Source organism: Pipistrellus hanaki (assembly GCF_964339955.1).
Source record: "Pipistrellus hanaki genome assembly, chromosome: 17".
Lineage (NCBI taxonomy): Eukaryota > Metazoa > Chordata > Mammalia > Chiroptera > Vespertilionidae > Pipistrellus > Pipistrellus hanaki.
In genome coordinates, this window is record NC_140519.1 from 20,776,588 (window position 1) to 20,800,136 (window position 23,549).

Here is a 23,549-nt window from a genome sequence, read left to right on the forward strand (position 1 = left end):
AGGGAAAGAGAGGGGGAGAGGGAGAGGGGGAGAGGGGGAGAGGGGAGAGAGAGAGAGAGAGAGAGAGAGAGAGAGAGAGAGAGAGAGAGAGAGAGAGAGAGAGAGAGCTCCCTATCAGATTTATTTGAAACATCCCAATTAATGTGAGAGAGAGAGAGAGAGAGAGAGAGAGAGAGAGAGAGAGAGAGAGAGAGAGAGAGAGAAAGGGAGAGAGCGATAGGGAGAGAAAGAGAAAGAGAAAGGGAGAAAGAAAGGGAGAGAGAAAGGGAGAGAGATTGAGATTTATCTGAAACATCCCAATTAACGTAGGCAAACCAACTTTTTGACATCTCCAGTTGGCATGGACCACCAGTGACTAACCGCAGCTGCCAGTGGGATTGACTACCATCAGCACCTGTGGGGACACCACGTGGTTCCCTCCCTCCGGGGCGGCAGCGCGGGGCCGCGGGGCGGGCGGAGGCGGGTGGGCGTGCGCTGGGCAGAGGCCACCGGGGGAGGGCCGGAGGGAGGCGCTCCGTCCGGGCTTTTCCCGGTCGCCAGGGCCACCCGGGCCGCAGCAGCGGAGGAGGCGGGCATGGCAGAGGCGCGGCCGGGGCCGCCGACGGGGCTGCAGCTGAGCGCGCTGCCCGACCCGTCGCCGCTGCTGCAGCCCAGCCTGGCCGAGCTGCGGCGCCGGCTGCGGGCGCTGGGCCCGGTGCCCACGCCGCCGCCGCCCACCGACCCCTTCCTGCTGCGCTTCCTGCGCGCCCGGGACTTCGACCTGGACCAAGCCTGGCGGGTAAGGGTGCCTCCCGCTGCGCCCCAGCCTGCGGGCGGGCCTGGGCGCCCCGGGGGGCCGGGGTAGGATTGGGGGGCGGGGCGGTGCTGCCCTGACCCCGCCAAAGCCGAGGCCAGGAGCAGGCCCCCGGGGGGAGCTCGCCCCTGGTGCACTGCGCGCCGGGCTGCTGCTCTGATTCATCCAGCCCCAGTCCCGTCAGTCTCCCTGCGTCTCGGACACGGAAAATGCAGGCAAAGCTGGAGCCCTTCCCGGAGAGGACGGCCCAAGTGACCCCAAACACGGGAACTTTGTCCTGGATGAGTCTCCTGAACATAAAGTTTGGGGAGAAACGCCTGTCCTTTTCCCTGGCAGAAAGCTAGTGATTTAAAACAAAATCCAGCCGAGAGGAAGGAAGCCTGGATTTTATTGCAGTTCAGGAAGTAACTCCACCTGTGGAGGGGAGGATGCAATCACGAGGAAGACAGAAGGTGGTCTACAGCCAAGTTCGAACGAAAGTGTAGGATGGATAGTAATCTGTGAGTGTCAAGACGCTAAGGCAGCCCAGTGTATTAGGTCCCGGGTTCGATTCGGGTCAAGGGCATGTACCTTGGTTGCGGGCACATCCCCAGTGAGGGATGTGCAGGAGGCAGCTGATCGATGTTTCTCTCATTGAAGTTTCTAGATCTCTATCCCTCTCCCTTCCTCTCTGTAAAAAAATCAATAAAATATATTAAAAAAGAAGAAGAAGAATGAATGAATGAATGAATGAAGGAATGAGGGATGAGCTGCGAGGTGTGGGACAGTGGTTGAGCGTGGACCTATGAACCAGGGGGTCCTGGTTCTATTGCCCGGGTTGCGGGTTCCATCCCCAGTGTGTGTGTGAGTGTGTGTCTACAAGAGGCAGCTGAAAGATGGTTCTCTGTCATCATCGATGTTTCTCTCTCTCTTCCTCTCTGAAATGAATAAAAAAATAAAATGCAATGAAAGAGAATGAGGGATGAGGCTGTTCGTTTGTGTTTCCAGGTGTGTTACCGCTGGTTGTTGGAAACAGGGTGTGCTGGGAAGACAGGAATCAGGAGGAAGGCGACTTTTAGTTCTGGTACTTTGGGCTCAGCATCCTCATCTCTTAAAACACTGGTGACAACGCCTCCCTCACCAACTCCTGTCCCAGGCTGACCAGGAACCAATGTGACAGGAGGAGAGGTGCCCAGCACAGAGCTTGGCAAAGAGTGAGCACTCAGCGCAGGAACCTGATCTGGACCTTTGTCTGGGTGGCTTGCTCAGTGTCATGCTGCCATGACTTGAAAGGCAGGGGAAGTAGAAGAATACAGAATCTCGGCGTGTCTCTGCATGAGGATTTTCGGTTGTTAACTAATTTTTAATTGAGAGATCAGATTTTACTGGTGGTACAAAGAATCCATAACTACTAAAGAATACAAAGCAAGTTTCTAAAAGTAACTTTCTAAAGGAAAAACTTTCCCCATCCCAATCCTCAGTTTGCCAAACCATCTACCTAGAGACAGTTACCTGTGTCTTATTTCTCTTTCCAGGTAGTCTACCTTCACACAAGCAAATGTACATATTTTATATTTTGCCCTTTTAAAAAATCTAATTTCGCCAAAACCGGTTTGTCTCAGTGGATAGAGCATCCGCCTGCGGACTGAAAGGTCCCAGGTTTGATTCAGGTCAAGGGAATGCACCTTAGTTTCGGGCACATCCCCAGTAGGAGGTATGCAGGAGGCAGCCAATGGGTGTTTCTCTCTCATTGATGTTTCTAGCTCACTATCTCTCTTCCTTCCTCTCTGTAAAAAATCAATAAAATATATTTTTTTTAAAAACCTAATTTCTCAGAGATCATCATATTCCAGCATGTATACACAAACCATATTCTTTTGTAAAAATAAATATGTTTTTATTGATTTTAGAGAGAGGGAGGAAGGGAGAAATATTGATGTGAGAGGGAAACATGAATAGGCTGCCTCCTGCACGCCTTCTACTGGGGTCTGAGCCCATAACTCAGGCATGTGCTCTGACTGGGAATGGAACCAGCAACTTTTTGGTGCATGGGACAGTGCTCAACCAACTGAGCCATACCAGCCAGAGTCATCTATGTTATGCTTTTGTGGACTTTTGCTGTTCCTTGTGTGACTAGATTATGCTGACTTCTTGAGCAGTCCCTGTCGTTGGGCATGGACTTGTCGTCAAGACAAGGGCACTGCTGCCATACGCATCCTTCACTCCCCATTCAATGATTATTTTTTGAACTCCTACAGTTTGCCTGGCAATATACAAAACGCAGTAAGCGAGACCCATGGGGTGTCTTCCATCAACCACTGGATATTCTAGTCTGTCTTTGTGCACTTGTCTTTGTGCACAAATAGGAATCCCTCCTTATAGGACAAGTTCAACCTGGGGAATTGCCCAATGACGGGAGATGTGTAAATTCAGGGTTGAGAAATATAACGAGGCCCTCCGAAGTGTTGGCCCTAATTTTGTCAGTTCCGTATTGCATAATGATGCTTTTCTCCGCCGGTGATCTCCCAGGCGGTATTAGCCAACACACCTGCTAGGTGAGAAACTGGTTCTCGTTATCGTCACATGCATGCATGCAATTACAAGCGAGGTTAATCAGCTTTCATATATTTAACATTTTAACATTCTTTTCTCAGTAACTGCTTGTTTTGCCCCTTGTTTATTTTCTCCCATTTGTTTACATAGAATATAACATACATACCATGTAAATTTATCCTAAAATATCTTTATGTATTAAAGAAAATACATAAAGATTCATTGTCTTCTGACTTTGGTAATGCTATTTTCTTTCTGTGCAGGATTTTATGTTTGTTTCATATATTATTTTTTTTAAATTGATTTCTTACAGAGAGGAAGGGAGAGGGACAGAGAGCCAGAAATGTCGATGAGAGAGAAACATCGACCAGCTGCCTCTTGCACACACCCCCTACTGGGGATGTGCCCGCAACCAAGGTACATGCCCTTGACAGGAATTGAACCTGGGACCCTTCAGTCCACAGACCGACGCTCTACCACTGAGCCAAACCGGTTTCGGCGGATTTTACATTTTTATGAAACAAATGTGATTGCTCTCTGATTGCTCCTGGGTTTTATAAGCCCTTCTTTTCCCCCAACGTTTTCTTCAGTAATTTATGACTTCTCTTTTTTGATGTTGGAGTTGTTGCTCTACTAGGATTTCTTTGATGTTAGGAATCAACTAAGAATCTGGTTTTGTTTTTATTTTGTCAGATGCCTTCCCAGTTGTGCCAACATCATGAGTAACAAACTAATATTTACTCATATGCTAAATATAATGACACAATCTCAGGTCCTAGGGAGAGTGCAGTTTAAGTGAGGCATTAAACATATATATGTTGTAGCGGCAACTAACCATAAAAAGTGTATGAGTTATTGATTTCATTTTGTTTGCTTTTTAAAAGTAATGTTTATAGATATAGACAATAGAAGGGTGGCTACTAGAGGGGAAGAGTGTGTGTGTGTATGTATGTGTGTGTGGGGGGGGCGAGGGAGATGGACAGAAGAGGATAAAGGGATCAAATATATGGAGACAGAGGGAGACTAGACTTCGGGTGGTGAGCACACAGTGCAGGTGATGTGCAATTATAGGACTCTACACTTGTAATGGATTTAATATTATTAATCAATGTCACCCCAATACATTTTATAAATAAAAAAGAAAAAAAAAGCAGAAAAAATAAAGCTTACCCCCAGCCTTAGTGTTATTTATATACTTTCCTATGATCTCTATTTTCCTGAATCATTTTCATTGCACCATGTCCTTGAGGAATTTGCTAGCCAGACTGTGTCTTAACCTAATGAACTGGCATCAAGTTTCTGTCTGTGAACTCTGTGTCCTACTTTTCTGCCAACTGGAGATGAAGGGGAAAAGTTTAGAGCATGAAACTATTTATTTCCTTTACAAAGTCAGTCAATTCAACTCAAACTTCCTTATTTATAATATAAAAGCCTCTATAGTTTTTGTTTTGTTTTGTTGTTGTTGTTGTTGTTGTTTTTGTATGAAGAAAGCTCACTAAGACCCTCAGTTGTAATGAAATTTCTCATTTTTCTAGTTTTTGTATTTGAAATGATAATGACTTCGTGGGGTTTTAGAATCTTATTTGCTTTTAGAGCGCCAGGTCCTTTATAGGTAGTGTTTGCGATGGTTATGTCACTATTTTCTCATTTTAGAAGAAGCTGAGATGTAAAGAGGTAAGTGACTTACCTGAAACCACAGTTATTAAATGGTAGAGCAAGAATTGGAAGTTGGGTTAAACTCAGGGGAGCCCGTACTCTTGAGTACACTACACTTGTCCTGTCTAAAACAATGGACATAAAAATAGCCAACTCTTAACCTCTGTCTGTTCTACATATTCCTGTGAATTCCTCTTTCACAAGCGAATAGTCCAGTTCCATATATTTATGCCCCATGTGATATGTTTAAAAAAATATTTTATTTATTTTTTACAGAGAGGAAGGGAGAGGGATAGAGAGCTAGAAACATCAACCAGCTGCCTCCTGAACACCCCCTACCAGGGATGTGCCCGCAACCAATGTACATGCCCTTGACCAGAATCGAACCTGGGACCTTCCAGTCCGCAGACCAACGCTCTTCCACTGAGCCAAACCAGTTTTGGCAAGTTTTTTCTTTTTTTTTCTTTTCTTTTTTTTTTTTTTATCATGTAGTTATTGTTATGGTTTTCCCAAAGGCTTTTAAGTTTTCAAAGTACCATTGATTCTCCCTTTAATTTCCCACTCAGTGTAGGTTCTTTTGCAGACTTTATCATATTGTGTCAGTTTCAATCTCCATTCTGCTCCTGTAGTTATTGTCTTTAAACACATATGTAACTTCTTTGAGCTTTAGTCTCATTCATTCATTCATTCATTTTTGAGAGAGAAGAGAAGAGAAGAGAAGAGAAGAGAAGAGAAGAGAAGAGAAGAGAGACTGACTGATTGGTTGCTTCCCATCCACCCCTATGACCAGGGGTGAAATCTGAGACTGGAGGTGGAATCTGAAACCTAGGTATGTGCCCTGCCTGGGAATGAACCTGCAATCTTTTTAGTGTATGGAACTATACTCCTGAGACAGCTGCACAGATATGGTTGCTGTTTTGTTCAAAAGCACATGGAAATGTAAGAAGGAAGGTACTCTATTATAAGGCATAGTTAAAACAAACAGAAACTTTTTATATCTATTTATTCCTAATTGTGGTACAAAACAGGTGCCTTCCCATCCAGATATTCACTTGCACCTAATTTTTGTTGTTGTTGTGAACTTTAGGTGGCTTGTCTGAGAATTGCTCAGTAGTATTTTGTCATGTACATAATTTCTTTATGTCAGCTGGATCTTAGAATTTATTTCGCAGTGGAAAAGTAATAATCAGTGATCCAGGTTTAAATATTTCAGTTTGTGAAAGTTGAATGTCAAAGGCATGAGAGTTAATTGTGTGTCTTTACAAAAATCATTTTTTCAAGTGTGTGGTTCCAGCTGGTTTACTCATGCAGTATAGTCACCCCCTGCCCCCCCTCCCCCTTATGCTTGGGGAATACTTTCAAAGACCTCAGTGGATGCCTAAAATCATGAGTAGCACCAAACCCTAGATACAGTATATACTAGTATTTTTCCTATACATACATAACTATGATAAAGTGCAATTTATAAATGAGGCACAGTAAGAGAGTAACAAAAATAACTAATAATAAAATGGAAGAAGTATAACAATATACTGTAATTAAAGTTATACGAACGGCTTTGGGGCCATTAATGAGTAAAATAAGGATTACCTGGAGGATTCTGCCTCTGTTCCCAGGAAGATCTCTTTCAATGAAATCACAATGGAGGAGGAAAAGGAATTCACCTTATAGACTAGAATGAATATGTGAGGATCTACAATGTGCCTTTTGTTCCTACTGCTTTTGGAAACTGCTATTTAGGTCACCAATTATTTCTTGGTTGGCAAATTTACTGACTTTTTCCCTTTCTTACCTCTTTGTTGCATTTAACTCTTAGAAGCATCCTCTTTTATAAAGCAATTAAGAAAAGTTTATTGCAAATATACATGAAAGAGGAGGAAAACAAATGATAGGGTGACAATAATCAGAAAGAGGGAGGGAGGAAGGAAGGGAGAGAGAGAGAAAGAGAAACAACACAGATGGCTTTTTCCTCCCCTGAGCACCATATTGGTGTTTCTCCTACAATCCAACCAGATTCTCTCTTCCTCTTCCGTCCATCCCCAGCCATTGGCATAACCCAGGGCTCAGAATTCTACCCTTTACTTGGTCTTTTAAAAAGTTTATATTTGTAGTTTCTTCTCTAGACAGCTGCTACTTTGTAGTTACAGTGATGTTTATTCCAATGACTCTCAAATATAAAATGTGTCCTTTCATCTCACCTGAACTTTAGTTCTACGTTTCTAATAGATCTCTTTAAATTCAAATATATTGTAATTTTAGGAAAATTGAGACTGCTGAAAATCACAAAGAAGAAAATGTAACTATAGTAAGTTTTAAATGTGTAATTTGATTTTAATGTTCTCCACAATACATTGGCAATGTTTTTATTATTTGTAAGTGTGGAGTAACCATTATTGGTGGTTCTTTTGGAAAAAGAAAATGGGATTCCTTCAAACCATATTTTGTCAAGGCCTAATCTCCAGGCATACCATTCCATAGTCTCCCTGAATGTATAACACTATTAACAAAATCCATTTTTCTTGTTTTTCTATTTGTAGGAAGTAGAGAAGTGGTATAGATATTCCTTTATTTAATTGATTTAGATCTTTTTATAGGAAAGAAAATAAAAACAAAAACATTCTAGTTACCTTTAATGTAAAGCTGCACTAAATAGTTATATGAGCTAATTAACCCAAATGACCTTCCCTATTATGATAATACTATCCGGTATTCATTATGCCCATGTTTGCTTTACACACAACTCTAGAAGGCAGAGCTTGAGAAGTAGTTATTCAAGATCACATAGGTAATAAGTGGTGATGCTAAGGTTTTTCTAAAGAGGCAGCCTGGGAACTGAACTTTTTACTACATAGCATGGCCTGTGTGTGCCAGTCTTGTCACCAATATGTCACCTCTCATGAAATTAGGGATCTACTCTGGTCACTGCTTTAACTCAAGTGCCTAACACAGTGTGTGGAACATTGTACATCTTCCAAACATATTTGTGGAGTTAATCAATTAGATTGATTTCCATTCTTTACTTCAGAAAGACCAAAGGTGGGTGTGCTAGCCGCCTATTGGCAAGTAACAAATCACCCCAAAATTTAGTGGCATAAAGCACAGTTATTATTTGTTTGTGGTTCCCCTATTTGGGCAGAGCTGAGTGGCACTGCTCTTCTCTGCTCCACATTGCATCATATGAGACCTTGGCTGAGGTCAGACCATCTAAGTTATGTGGCCTCTTGTCCCCCAGGGCTTCTCTGCATGGACTTGCGTTTCATAATCTTACATGGTGTCTGGATTCTGAAAAGCAAAACAGGAAGTCCCAGGTTTCTTAAAGCCTAGCACGGTGTCACTTCTGCCAAGTTCTATTAGTCAAAGCAAGATGTAAGGCCAGCCTAGGTCCAAGTGGAAGGAATCAAATAGATAACTTATCTTGATGACATGTGTGCACTGGTGTGTGTGTGTTGAGGTTGGGGGGAGGGTCAGCATTTATCTTTGGAGACTATCCATCACAGGAGACAAATAAGAATTACTCAACTTTGAATTTGTGATTACCTCATATCACCTGAGATCCTTGATGAATGAAACATTTAGTTTATCTGCTAGAAGGATACCCTAGATTAAAATCCTGGCATGATGGATGGCAAAGACCATACATAATGCCAAGGCTTTCCTGCTAGTTTTACGAAATGCTTACCATGTGCACTATTTGTAGACAATCTCTGTTTTGTTTTTCAGTTACTAAAAAACTATTACAAGTGGAGAGCAGAATGTCCCGAAATAAGCGCAGATCTCCACCCCAGAAGTATTCTTGGCCTTCTGAGGGCTGGCTACATTGGAGTCCTGAGAGACAGAGACCCCACCGGCAGCAAAGTTCTCATTTACAGAATCGGTAAGTGAGACAAAGCACTACTGTTTGCCTTTTCTTCACTGTCATTCAGAAGGCTTCAATGAGTCCATGTTTAAACATTTAGGTGTTTAGGTTTTAACTTAGGTGTATTTTATATTTTACTTAGAGACCCAGTGAACATCAGGTGCACTTGCATGGGACGGGGGGGTGGCACTCAGCACGGTCTGCACCATCTCGCAGTCTGGGACCCCTCCAGAGATGTCCACCTGCCTGAAACTTTTACATCTTTACATCTTTAAATATTTTAGGGGACTTTAAAATATGTATAGATTCAGCACTCCCCCTGTGGGAGCGTACTGACCACCAGGGGGCAGCTCCTGTGCTGAGCATCTGCCCAATAGTGGTCAGTGCACACCATAGCTACTGGTCGTTCCGCTGTTCAGTCGATTTGCATATTAGGGTTTTGTTATATAGGATGTCCCCTGAGTATAAAAAAAAAAAACCTGGCAGTTGTGAGAAAATTAACAAAACCCAGTGAAAATCCTACTCCCATTTTCCCACAGTAAAATGTATAAAATGTGAGGAAAAGAAAACAGAAAAAAGTTGAGGGGAAGATGAGAAAGATCAAGAGAAAGTGTTGTAAAAACACTTAGCAGGAAATACAAATAAGAGCTCTGAACTATGATAATGTTCTGGTCACTGATGTACATCAAGCACCGAACCAGGGCCCATGGTAGGCGCTGATTAAATATTTTGGAGTGAGTGAATGAGTAGTTTGACAGAGCTCAGGCTGCAGAGCAAGGTGCTCATTGCCCTGGATGGAGAAAGTGCTGTGGGAAAGCAGGAATCGAGAGGTGCTGAAGACACGATTCTACATGTCTGCTTTTCACTGCTTCCCCTTTTTTGCCATTAGGTCTTCCTAGTATTTCTTGTAGGTTGGTGACTGATAACTTCTGCATCTTCTTTACACCTGCACGGGATCAAAAATGGCTTTTAAGGGAGAAGGACACATACACCTGCAGCCTGCTGTCATGGCCCAACATTTTATGTGTTTTTGTTTATTTGTTTGTTTGAATTGATTTTAAAAAGAAAGGAAGGGAGAGGGAAGAGAGACAAACATTGATCAGTTGCTTCTCATACACATCCAGCCTGGGAATCAAACCTGAAACCTGGGTATGTGCCCTGACCTGAATCGAACCTGAGACCTTTTGGTATAAGGGAAGATGCTCCAACCAGCTGAGCCACACTGGCCAGGGCATAGCCCAATATTTTATGAGCAGAATCTTATGAATTATAATCTTTTAGGATCTTCTACATCTTTAAATATTTTAGGGGACTTTACAATATGTATAGATTTGTATATAAGATGGCTACCTGTAATTCAACTGTTCGCTATCTTGCAAGAAGTCCTTGCATTTAATTATTGAAAGGGTGTCAGAAAATTGAGTAGAATGATTCGGGATATATATATCAATTCTACTCAATATATATATCTGGGATTAGTCATGAATTCATTGTCTATAAATTGGACACCTGTTTATAGACAATAATAGACAATTCTGTCTAAATCAGTGGTTCTCAACCTTCCTAATGCCACGACCCCATGTCCTCATGTTGTGGTGACCATAAAATTATTTTCGTTGCTACTTCATAACTGTAATTTTGCTACTGTTAATAATTGTAATGTAAAGATCTGTGATTTCCAATGGTCTTAGGCTCTACAGCAGCGGTTCTCAACCACTATTGGGTCACGGCTATTGGAAAACACAGATCTTTACATTATGATTCATTAACAGTAGCAAAATTACAGTTATGAAGTAGCAACGAAAATAATTTTATTTCACCTCAACACGAGGAACTGTATTAAAGAGTAGCGGCATTAGAAAGGTTGAGAACTGGAATTGCTTCCATGGTGTTATGGGATGTTGAATGAAGTTCTTTGAATTCCTTGGGGTAGGGTTGCCAGATTTAGCACAGCACCTATGTTTTATCTGGCAAGTAAACCCATGTTTAATTGATCTGGCAATCCTGCCCAGGCATTCCAAGAACGTAAAAGCTACGGATGATTTGTTCTGCAAGTATCCTGGCTCTGCACTGCCTGCCTGGAGGTTTTTCTAGTTTGTTCACACACTAAATGGGGCAACTTAAATAGTGAAATGACACCTTACTAGTGAAAAGGCAAACGTGCAAATTACATCATAGACACCTCAGCACTGAGTCAAGTCTTCTTTTGTTTAGCGAGGGCCTCTTGTAGTATAGTCATTTGTAAGTGTACTGTTTAACTCCAAGCGATTTTAAAATCAAAAAAGACATGCAGGTTTGCTGGTGGTCAGAACAGGGTGTGCGGCATATGTCCTGTGTATTTTTTAAAATAACATGTTATTCTAGGGCAGTGGTTGGCAAACTCATTAGTCAACAGAGCCAAATATCAATGGGACAACGATTGGAATTTCTTTTGAGAGCCAAATTTTTAAAACTTAAACTTCTTCTAACGCCACTTCTTCAAAATAGACTCGCCTAGGCCATGGTATTTTGTGGAAGAGCCACACTCAAGGGGCCAAAGGGCCGCATGTGGCTTGCGAGCCACAGTTTGCTGACCACAGGTCTAGGGGAAGGGGGCAACTGGGGGAAAGAGGGAGCCATCTGTAAGACTTTCAACAATAAAGATAAATTTAAAAAAGGAAAATGAAGATAAACTACATACTTATAAATTTTCTAATTTTAATTGAATGAATGGGAAGAACCAGGAAAGGAAATATGTCTTAGAGCTCTTTGATAGAACATGAGCTTACCCACCTTCCTAGGTACCACCTCTGCGCAGTAAAAGCAGTGAAAAATGCACAGAACCTTCCCCGGGTCTGGCAGGGCATCCCAAACCTACATTTTTGCCATTATTAGCATCCAAGCCAGCAGATATACAGTTGACCCCCAAACAACATGGATTTGATCTATGTGAGGCCACTTAAACACAGATTTATTTCAATAAGTATGCACAGTACTGTAAATGTGTTCTCTCTTCCTTATGATTTTCTTAGCAGCATTTTCTTTTCTCTAGATTAGTTTGTAAGAACACAGTCTATAATACCGGTAACATACAAAATTTGTGTTGATTGACTGTTTATATTATTGGTAAAGTTTCAGGTCAGTAGCAGGCTATTAGTAGTTAAATTTTGGGGGAGTGAAAAGATATACTCAGATGTTTTACTACTTGGGAAGTCAGTACCGTAGCCCCTGCATTGTTTAAGGGTTGACTGAAACCCTAAGGCTTTTGAGACTCACTACTATACTAAAGCAGCAAAAAATAAAATTTAATTTTGGATATTAAGTTTTGACTCTGGCTTAATTCTTAGTAAGGCAGGTTCTTGGGAATACATTGCCTGGCTGGAATCTTAGCTCTGCTGTATTCTAGCTACAGGGAGAGCTGTGTAGCTGTCATTCTGTTTTCCCTTCTGTCAAATGGGCATAGTAAAGACCTATCTCATAGGATTAGTGTGACCATTGAATCTTGTAATCTATATAAAACATAATTAAAACATTACCTGGTACCTACTAGCTACTCAATAAATGTTAGATGCATGTCAGAGAAGGAATTAAAAACTTAAGGCATGTTTTTCTTTTGCCTTAAAGGTGATTAAAGTCCGTAACTATCTAATGTAATTTTCTATGATGATGAAATTGTTCTACAGTAGCCACTAGTCACAGGTGGCTGTTGAGTACTTGAAATGTGGCTATTATAACATAGTGGATGCATATATTTTTAAAATTTACTTTAATTAATTAAATTCATTGGCCAACATGAATATATAGGTTTTCGGTGTGGATTTCTATGTGCATATATATTCTTTAAGATTACCTGCTAGCCTGTCCATTACTGTCCTTTCTGCATGCCGTGGCCTGCTCCAGGAACGGTAGAGGAGGAGAGAGAAGAATGACACTGACTCCTCTTCTCAGCACAGGCATTCCTGTTTTTCCTGGGTGTGGGCAGCTATGCGGGTGCTTCCTTGTTTTCCAAAGCCCACAATTACTGGTCTGGCCTGTCAGGACCTGTCTCTGCTACATGCTGGTTGTCACTCAGTGATGTCAGAGACAGCAGCCAACCTGTCTAAGTCCTCAGGCATTTTCTGTTGCAACCTCTCTGGTTACTACAGAGTACTAGTTTCTCTTCATGATCCAGACTGTGCTTCTCCCATTTCCAATACCTCTGAGCTTGGAGCACAGCAGGAGGCTTTCTCATCTTTAGCTACATCTGCTTCCTGCATGCTTTGGGCTATAGTTTCACCAGGCTATCAAATCCAGCCTGCTGGATGATGATGATGATGATTCTTCTTCTTCTTCTTCTTCATCCTCTTCCTTCTTTCTTCTTCCTTCTTCCTTCTTCCTTCTTCCTTCTTCTTCTTCTTCATAAATGCCACGAGTTTTTTTAAATGTTTTTAAAATATATTTTTTAAAATATATTTTTTAAAATATATTTTTTAAAATATATTTTTAAAATATTTTTTAAAATATATTTTTTAAAATATATATTTTTATTGATTTCAGAGAGGAAGGGAGAAGGGTAGAGAGATAGAAACATCAATTATGAAAGAGAATCATGGGTCGGCTGCCTTGTACACGCCCTCTACTGGGACTGAGCCAGCAACCCAGGCATGTGTCCTGACCGGGAATCTAACAGTGACCTGGTTCATAGGTCAACACTCAACCATTGAGCCACACCCTGGCGGGCTGCATTTATTCTTTTTTAATTTTTTGTCCCATATTCTTAAACACCTGTTATAATGGTCTGATTGATGAACTTCAGAGGGAAGGTAGGGAAGGGTGGGGTAAGGAGGAGAGATCAACCAAAGGACTTGTATGCATGCATATAAGCCTTACCAATGGACACAGACAACAGGGGAGTGAGGGCATGAGTGGGGGGTTTGAGTGAAGGGGGGAATGGGGGAATAAAATAAATAAATAAATAAATAAATAAATAAATAAATAAATGAATGAATGAAATAAAATAAAATAAATACAAGCCTGTTCTGTGTTAGGGAGAAGCAGGCACATGTTTTTGGCCACCCATTTCGACTATTACTCACTTCGTGATCTTTGTACATGTTTTTATTTTTATTGATCCATTGAGTCTAAAAAGAATCAGTTTCCCTTTGCTTTCTGTTTTTTATGGAATACTGAGATATGTTATTTTTTTATTTCTATTTTTTAGCATACTGGGACCCAAAAGTGTTTACAGCTTATGATGTATTCCGTGTAAGTCTAATCACCTCCGAGCTTCTTGTACAGGATGTGGAGACCCAGCGGAATGGAATCAAGGCTGTCTTTGATCTGGAAGGCTGGCATTTTTCTCATGCTTTTCAAATCACCCCATCCGTAGCCAAGAGGATTGCTGCTGTCCTTACAGTAAGTGTCTAGTTTCATTTTTTGGGATAATACTTCCAAACAACAGATTTTAATTTAGTCAGATGTGATACAAAGAGAAGGGATAGAATGTTTATTAGAAAATCAAGTCAAATTTTAGAAATGATACATGCTAAGAGGAAATGCTATTCATAAAAGAATGCTGCAAAAAATTGTGGAAATATGTTCAAGATTAGTAACCACAGAATTTATACATTTAAACAATCATGTATTCACTTCATCGTTCTGTCATTAAAATTATCTTCTTAAATTAAAAAATTGAATGAAAAAGTAATATTTATAGCAATGGCACACCAAAATGTCACAAAAGTTTTGGTAGGTATAAATTGATATAGTTCTTTTAGAAAACAAAAGGTTTTTTTTTAAGTGGCCGTGATTTTTGACCTTGTAATCCTACTTTGGGGAACACAGCCAAAGAACAATCTTAAATATAGCGTAGACCTTGTATAAAATAATAATAGTGTACTGTGTGCCAGGTACCTGGCTAAGTGTTTCAAGTGAGTTACCATGTAATGGGTCCATACAAGACTATGTCATATGACTATTATTTTTCCCATTTTACAAATTAATTAACTATGTCAGAGAGGTGACAGCAATGCCCAAGCACATGCATTTTGACTGCAGTGAAGCAAAGGTTCCAGTCCAGATCAGCTGAATTCAAAACTGTGCTTACCACCATCACTGCCTCCCATACATAAAGCACAAACTGTGCTTACCACCATCACTGCCTCATATACACTGCCTCCCATACACCATCACTGCCTCCCATACATCACTGCCTCCCATACATGCGCTGTGGCATAGATTCTTATATGATGCTATTAGAAATAGCTTATTTGTCCAGAAATAGGAAAATGGTTACTTAAAGTATGGTGCATCCACCCGATGGATTATTGCAACATATTAAAAGCCATGATGCTTACAAAAATGATATCGTATCCATGGGACAAAATAGGATACAAATGATTTAGAGAGCATATTAGCAATTCTGTTTAAAATAAAATTAGGATTAGAAAGAATCTGGAAGGAAAAGATCCACACAGAGAACACATCTGTAAAAGCTTTGCATAGGGAAAGAAAAACAAAAAAAGAACTTTGTATGAAAGGACTTTGGCAGGAAAGATCTCTATACTAACACTACATATTTGGGTAGGGAAACTACTGATGACATTTTTTTTTTCTTTCAGCTCAACTTTTTGAAACCTTCTGAATAAGCCAAATTACTTTTATGTTAAAGATGTATACTTGGGTCAAAAGTTTTACAATGTGTGTTTATTAGACTATTCTTTCAACTCTAATGAAAGTTTTATTTTTTCCTCAGACTAAATATCTGGGCCGAAACCAGTTTGGCTCAGAGGAAAAGCGTGGGCCTGCGGACTGAAAGGTTCCAGTTCGATTCCAGTCAAGGGCATGTACCTTGGTTGCGGGTACATCCCCAGTAGGGGGTGTGCAAGAGGCAGCTGATCGGTGATTCTCTCTCATCAATGTTTCTAACTCTATCCCTCTCTCTTCCTCTCTGTAAAAAAATCAATAAAATATATTTTTTAAAAACCCACTAAATATTTGGGGTAAAGGTTAATTATTGACACTCATTGGTTCCTTTCCAGAACATTTATATGCCATGGGGAGAATTTTTTTGTGTCTTATTTATGAAAGATGCAGGTATTTCTTTGCTTACGCTACAAACTAAATACTTTTTAAAGGATTTTTCCTTTATTTTTTATTTTTTGTTCATCCTTGCCCAAGGATATTTTTCCATTGATTTTTAGGGAGAGAGAGGGAATGACAGAAACATCCATATGAGAGAAACACATTGATTGGTTGCCTCCTGCAGGAGCCCTGGTCAGGAGAGGAGCCTGCAATTAAATTACATGCCCTCGATCGGAACCAAACCCTGGACACTTTGGTCTATAGGCTGACTCTATCCACACTGAGCCAAACTGGTTAGGGCAAAGATCTTTTCTACAATAAATCTAATGACAATGAACTGTAAAGCAGTCTGTATCATGGTGATGAAATAAGTAATTTTAAAAATGAAATACACATTAGGTGCTATCATAAGTATACCAAGTGTTTAAGGAAGGGACTTGTCAATAGCAATATATATTTAATTATTCTTTATTATTAATATATATATTTTTCCTTTATTTTCAAAAGGATTCCTTTCCATTGAAAGTTCGTGGTATCCATTTGATAAACGAGCCAATAATTTTTCATGCCGTCTTTTCCATGATTAAACCATTCCTGACTGAAAAAATTAAGGAACGGGTGAGTGAAACATATTCAAGTCACTATTCCTCTCTACCAAAAGTTCTAATCCTTTTTAAGAGCTGCTTTATTAAGCACCCACAATCATTAAGCTAATATCTTGAATATTTATCTAACACGCCAAATATTCTTATAAATTAACTAGAGGCCCGGTGCACAAATTCATGCACCGGTGGGGTCCCTCGGCCAGTGGGTGATTGGGGCTGATTGGGGCCAATTGGGCCCAACTCACCCAGTCCTGATTGGGAAAGATGGGGGCCAATTGGCCAGGGAGGGATTGCAGGAGGGCTCCAGGGCATGTCTGGCCCTCTCACCCAGTCCTGATTGGCTGAATCCCAGCAGCAAGCTAACCTACTGGTTCGAGCATCTGCCCCCTGGTGGCCAGTGTGCATCATAGCAATTGGTTGAGTGGTTGACTAAATGGTCCATCATTTGGTTGGACACTTATTATCTATACTAATAAAAGAGAAAGATTGACCGTACCTTTGTGACACCCACCAGCCAATCAGGAGTAAGTACACAAATTAAGCCAACAAAGATGGCAGATTAATTTGCATACATAGGTAGCAGTGGCCAGGGGCAGGATGCAAGCGTTTTGTACTGCCCCAGCCACTCCGGGCCTCTGGGCAGCATAGGAAGGCGGAAAGGCAGTTCTGGCCAGAGTGAAGGCAGTGCCAGCAGCCAGGGGAAGGAAGGCCCATTCTTGCACGAATCTTCATGCATCGGGCCTCTGCTATAGGATATTTCTTTTTAATTTTGGAAAATCAAGTTAGTCTGTGAGGTAACTAGACCTCCTGCACATTGCTGGTGGGAGTGCAATATGCTGTATTCCCACTAGAGGGCAGTTTATAATAGTTATCAAAATTACAGCCTTTGTGCTTCTGGCAATTTATCCAATCCACACATATAAACAAAATTGCAGCAAAAGATTGGAAACCACCAAGTGTTCACCATCAGGGGACTGGTTAAATGAACTGTGAGACGTCGACACAATGGAATACAAGATTGGTAGTAATGTGAAATAAGCTAAATGCAGAAGAGCATTTATGTTATGCTACCTTAAAAAAAAAATATATATATATATATATATATATATACTTATATATATATATATATATATATATATATATATATATATATATATATTTATATATATATACACATTTTCATTGATTTCAGAGAGGAAGGGAGAGGGATAGAGAGAGATTGAAACATTATTGATGAGAGAGAAACACTGGCTGCCCTCTGCACGCTCCCCCCACCCCCCCACTGGGGATCAAGCCTTCAACCCAGGCATGTGCCCCTGACCAGAACTGAACCTGGGACTCTTCAGGGGTAGGTCTCGGCCCATCCTCCGCACCCCTGCTGGCCCCTCCCACCATGGTCCCCAGCCCCCTGTCTGCCAGCATCCCTGCTCTTGCCACCATAGCTCCCACATGCTGATGGTGCTGTCTCCCCTTGCACCCACTGACAGCATGGAGCGATTGGGACAGGCACCAGCAGTGGGTGCAAATGGGGCCATCGCCGGCAGCAGGTGTGAGTGCCAGGCAGGACCACAGTGTACAGGAGCAAAGACTTTTCATTAATCACCAGAGGCTCGCCCCAATGACAACTGGCACCATGCCTTGGTCTGGCGGATTCCCCCCCCCCCACACCCCCCCCCGCTCACCTTCTCCACGATCCCACCACAGCCAATGCCCACCATGTTCCACACATGCCCCCTGGTGGTCAGCACACGTCATAGCGACCAGTTGTTTGGTTGTTTGGTTGTTCCGGTTGTTCCACTGTTTGGTCTATTTGCATATTAGCCTTTTGTTATATAGGATTGTTGCATGTATAGATGAACATTATATACTTTTGGTCCAAGGTTCCAAATCTTTACTTTAACTTGGGCATTATATGATTGATTTTTATAGTATAAAATATTTGAAATTTTAAGGCTTTTAACCATCATAACTGTCTCTTAATTTTGTACTAACCAAGAATATCCATCAAATGTATCACATAAATTATTTCCCATGTACATAATTTTATGCTTTTATTTTTTATGGAACTAGAGGCCCAATGCACAAAATTCATACATGGGTAGGTCCCTAGGCCTGGCCAGTGATCAGGGCTAACCTGTGGGGTGACCAGCAGGGTGGTCAGGGGGCCCCCCACTCCCTCTGGCACCTGCCTTTGCTGGCCTGGGGCCTAAGGGCTTGGGGCAGCTCCTGCATTGAGTGTCTGCCCCCTGGTGGTCAGTGCGCATCATAGTGACCTGTTGTTCCTCAGGTCATTCGCTGTTTGGTCAATTTGCATATTAGGCTTTAATTATATAGGATAATACTTGATAGGACATTTTTACCATCTACAGAATAGTCCCAGGATATTTGATATTTTGTTAAGAATCATTTGTACATGAAGGAATAGAATGTATAAAATATTTTTTTAGAGTTTTACTAGTATATTTGTGAAAGAGGAAGATAATTTTTAAAAAATAAATCTTGTCTAGTTATAAGAATGCAAATATAGCCGAAACCGGTTTGGCTCAGTGGTAGAGCATCAGTCTGAGGACTGAAAGGTCCCAGGTTCAATTTTGGGCAGGGGCATGTATGTTGGTTGTGGGCACATCCCCGGTAAGGGGTGTGCAAGAGGCAGCTGGTCGGTGTTTCTCTCTCATCGACATTTCTAGCTCTAGCTCTCTCCCTTCCTCTCTGTAAAAAATCAATAAAAATATATTTTTAAAAAAAGAATGCAAATATAAGAAGATAGTAAGATCAGATTCATAAGCAGCATAATCTAAACAAGTAAAATTCTTAGATTCATAAGTAGAGGAATAAAGGATGTAGTATCAATACATGCTCTTCTATCTTGGAAGTTATTAGAGTACCTTCTTTTATGGTGTTGATTTTCCACTGGAAATTCATCTAATGTATCCAAAGGCAGAAGACGAGCCTAAAACATTTTGGCTATTTCAGATTCATATGCATGGGACCAATTTCAAACAAAGTTTACTTCAGCATTTCCCAGACATTCTTCCTCTGGAATACGGTGGTGAAGAATTCTCCGTAGAGGATGTTTGTCAAGAGTGGACAGATTTTGTAATGAAGTCTGAAAATTATCTCAGCAGTATTTCACAGACCATTCAATGAGAAGAACTTGTTTAATGGGAATGCCTTGCTAATTAAAAATACAAATGAGTGAGATCCTCCTACCTCATTACATGAACAAAAAAAATCTGTTTAACTAATCAGTGTTCTGATTGATCTTTTGTAAAACTCTTCTGACATGAGCATCATGGGTATTTAGGAAACTATTTTTTAAGTGCATTTTCTTTACCTTTGGAGTAACGAATGTTAATATACTTAAAAGCATAGCTATTTCCTGATTTTTACACTTTAAAGTTATCTCTAAAGTAGCTATTCATGTGTGCCTTTAAACAAGTTCTCTGAATACACTGGTTTACAAACAAATGTATAAATAGCCACTGGAAAAAACTATTAGCACAAATCAACTGATGATGAACATTTATTAGTGGCCATTTTGAGTGGGTGTCTGATTAGACTATAATTCAGATTAAAATCTGAATGTAGTTTACTATATTTACTTTCCTGTGGGCCAGCAAGATAGTCCATCTCAGGGAAATTCTATTTTAGCATATTTGCACAATAGAGGCTGTTGATGAGAGAGTCTAGATGGCTTAAGTTATTGTATGTAGCATCTATAGGCCTCTCTGAAATGATTCATGTTAACATAATTGATAGCCAAAAATAATTTTGGAAATATTTCAGGCAGAGTTAATGGCTTCTTAATACTCTGTCTGCATTTTCAAACAAAGCGAGAATGTGATTTTGACTTCTGTTTTTGGTTATTCTTATCATGATTGCATAGATATTTACAGATATAATAATTAGCTGTTATATACATAAACTTTTTTTTTAATGGAACAATAACACAATTACAAAAGGAAAAGGGTATGTTTACATTTTAAAAATCACTGTCAAATATATCTGGAACTTTTCAGATTACTCATAAAATAATTTGTTTTATTATTATATCAGAATATCCTAACCAAATTCTATGATTCACATTTACTTAAAAAAAAACAAAATAAAACAACAACAGTAGTTAAAATGTGCTGTTTGTACTGTAGTTATGATAAAGAATATTTCATTTATTGAGAACCATATAAAGGTATGGCTTATAATCGATGACAATGTTTTATAATTTTTAAGTTTTATTTTAAACTGGGAAATTAAAGAACACAGTGTGCAGAAGTTGGTAGACATTTGTTCAGCTTGTTTGGGTTTCAACATAAATCATCCAATGGTAGCTCTGTGAAAGGGTATATAAATGGTGTTTTTCTTTATAAGAAAATTATTCCAATCAGGTGAGCTGATACTTATGATTCTTTGTACATATATCTATGACAAAATTGAAAATAATTGTGAATGTTCTCTAGAGAACGTATTTTATTTTGGTTTAGCATTGGGAAGCTAATTTTACATGGTAATTTTTATTTTAAAAAATTAGATGGTGCCTGTTCTCTGAAAAAAAAAGTTAGTCTTCTTTGCTAATTATACAATTTAAAATTGTATAATTAAAAAAATAACAATAACATTTAAAAGGAGTAAACAACAATAGCAAGCTCTGGTTTACCCAACTTTTATTCCTAGAAAGAGGTTTACATAACGAAGTTTCTTTTCATTTACCCTTGGGTACTTAAAACACTTCCACCTGGCTTTGTGGAGTGATTATGTGAGCACATGAATAACAGATGACATTTAAAAATGTCTTTTAAGTGTGATTCATTAGTGATATTATTAACAACAAATAAGAGGACATTTCATCGTGGGACTTTGAAATTTGTATAAAATGCAGCAATTCACTGAAGAACATTAGATGAACAATGTGAAATTAGCAGGCAATTTTATAAGGTGGCAAGATAAGTAGCTATCAGATTGTCTCTATTACTTAACTGTAATTGAACAAGAAGTGCCTTTTAAAGATGATTTCAAACACATGATTATGGTGTTACTGAACTGCACAATAATTTGTTTTATTATTGTTCAAAAGAAAAATAAAGATCTTTCACATAAACTATAGCTATTTTTGCATTCTCTTTTCTTTGCATTCTTTCGGGAAATAAACCTGCTTTTCCTGGAAGAAGAGTTTTATCACATCCAGTTGTCCCTTACACAAATGCCAGTTTTTTCTTCATAAATTTTCATGGCCAGTTTCTGCTTAATTCAACACCCCCTTCTGCTAATGTCTTTTGCTGTGCTTACAGAGACCACGACTAATTTTATAAAACTAAGCCATGTTAACTCAGTTAAAGCTTCCGAGAGAAAAGAGCCAGAGGGTGCCATTAATAAGTTGATTTTGAAACAATGAACTGTTAGCCTAGATTATAATTAAAAAAATTTTTTTATTGATTTTACAGAGGAAGGGAGGAGGAACGAGAGATACAAACACCAACGATGAGAATCATTGATTGGCTGCTTCCTGCAGGACCCCCATTCTGGGGATCCAGCCTGCAACCCCAGCATGTGCCCTGACTGGGAACTGAACCAGGACCTCCTGGTTGATAGGGCACTAAAGTTTTACATATGGTAAAGTCCTAATTACCCCTCACAGCAATACCCTTTTCTTAGCTCCTTTGTGGTAGAGAGGATAACCCTATGGTGAAGAATTATCCATTATTCTTCGTTGCCTCAAATGACAACTGTGTCTTTCATTTGTCAAAGCAGAGCCTATCAATAGCTCCTAGCGTACTGGGCAGACTCAAGTTAACCCAGCCAGCTTCTTCAACTACAGTGGTGCCTCGCATAAAGAACGCCTTGCACAGCGAACGCTGCACACAACGAACTTCATTTCATGATTCATACAACGAACTTCGTTTCACACAACGAAGTCGCCCGAGCTTCCACGACCGCTTTGCCCGAGCTTCCACGACTGCTTCGCCCGAGCTTCCACGATCGCTGCCGATGTATTGCATCCTTCCGCGCAGGCACTGCAGGCAGTCGTTAGTCACTGCGCTTAACTTAAGCATGTATCGCGGCAATCGTTCTTCATTATGAATTAAATCACGCACGTATCACGGCAGTCGTCCTTTTAAGTTAAACTCAATATTTTTTTTATATCATGGCTTCTAAAAAAATTATGTTTTTAGATGTATCTAAATAAAAATAATAACAAAAAATTTATCTTTTTTTATGTCATCTTAGCATATTTTATGCTACAGAACGAATTATTTTTTTTAACATGTATTGTTATGGGAAAACGCGTTTCACATAATGAACTTTTCGCATAACAAACTTGCTCCTGGAACGAATTAAGTTCGTTGTGTGAGGCACCACTGTACTTAAATTCCTCTCAGACCTCTTGCATGCCTATCAGGTCTTTATGTATTATGCTTTCAGAGAGGAAGGGAGAGAGAGAGAAACATCAATGATCAGAATCATTGATCGGCTGCCTCCTGCATGCCCCACACTGGGGATTAAGCCCCCAATGTGCCCTGACTGGGAATCAAACCTTGACCTAGGTTCTTAGGTTAACACTCAACCACTGAGCCATGCTGGACAAGCCCTATCACTGGTCTTGCCAGTCCACTATTAGCCATGGACTGAAAATGTAGAGGCCACCACTAGAATGGCACTGCCTTCTTCCTCTCAGTGGCTCTGATGGCTCCCTAAAAGGGAAGTAGAGAGCTTGGTGGGAGATCTCGAGGACCTGACTGCTACATCTGATCACATCTGAGCCACCTTTATGTCTGTAGCACATGCACTATGGGCTACTCAATAGGATTTGAAACTCTCACATCTTCCAGGAGATAAACATTACTGTAAAGCATGTAATAAAGAATTTCAATTTTCTCACCCAAGAACTTAAGGACTCAACACCAAGTGCTCCCAAACTGACTGATTTTGGGTCCCAGAGGGAGGGCATGTGCTTTGTTTGGAAGCACCTGCTGCATATTTGTTCCCCCCCAAACTTCTCTGAACTCTACATACTGGTATAAACAAGAACAATCAAGTTGCTAACAAAGAAATTCATCTGTTTCCACTGTAG

The 23,549-nt window shown here is 40.2% G+C and overlaps 1 protein-coding gene across 2 annotated transcripts; it reads left to right on the plus strand.

Moving 5' to 3' along the window:
- The first annotated feature begins 482 nt into the window (after window positions 1-482).
- Window positions 483-22,906, plus strand: TTPA (alpha tocopherol transfer protein). 2 transcript variants are annotated; one of them, XM_084865066.1, is made up of 5 exons: window positions 483-778; window positions 8,702-8,855; window positions 14,017-14,210; window positions 16,386-16,496; window positions 22,229-22,906. In XM_084865066.1, the coding sequence occupies exons 1-5, from the start codon at window positions 575-577 to the stop codon at window positions 22,556-22,558; spliced, it is 993 nt and encodes a 330-aa protein (XP_084721192.1). In that variant the 5' UTR covers window positions 483-574; the 3' UTR covers window positions 22,559-22,906. The 2 variants fall into 2 exon arrangements, with proteins under 2 accessions (XP_084721192.1, XP_084721193.1); XM_084865067.1 differs by lacking the exon at window positions 22,229-22,906 and adding an exon at window positions 19,457-21,583.
- Window positions 22,907-23,549: the final 643 nt, after the last annotated feature.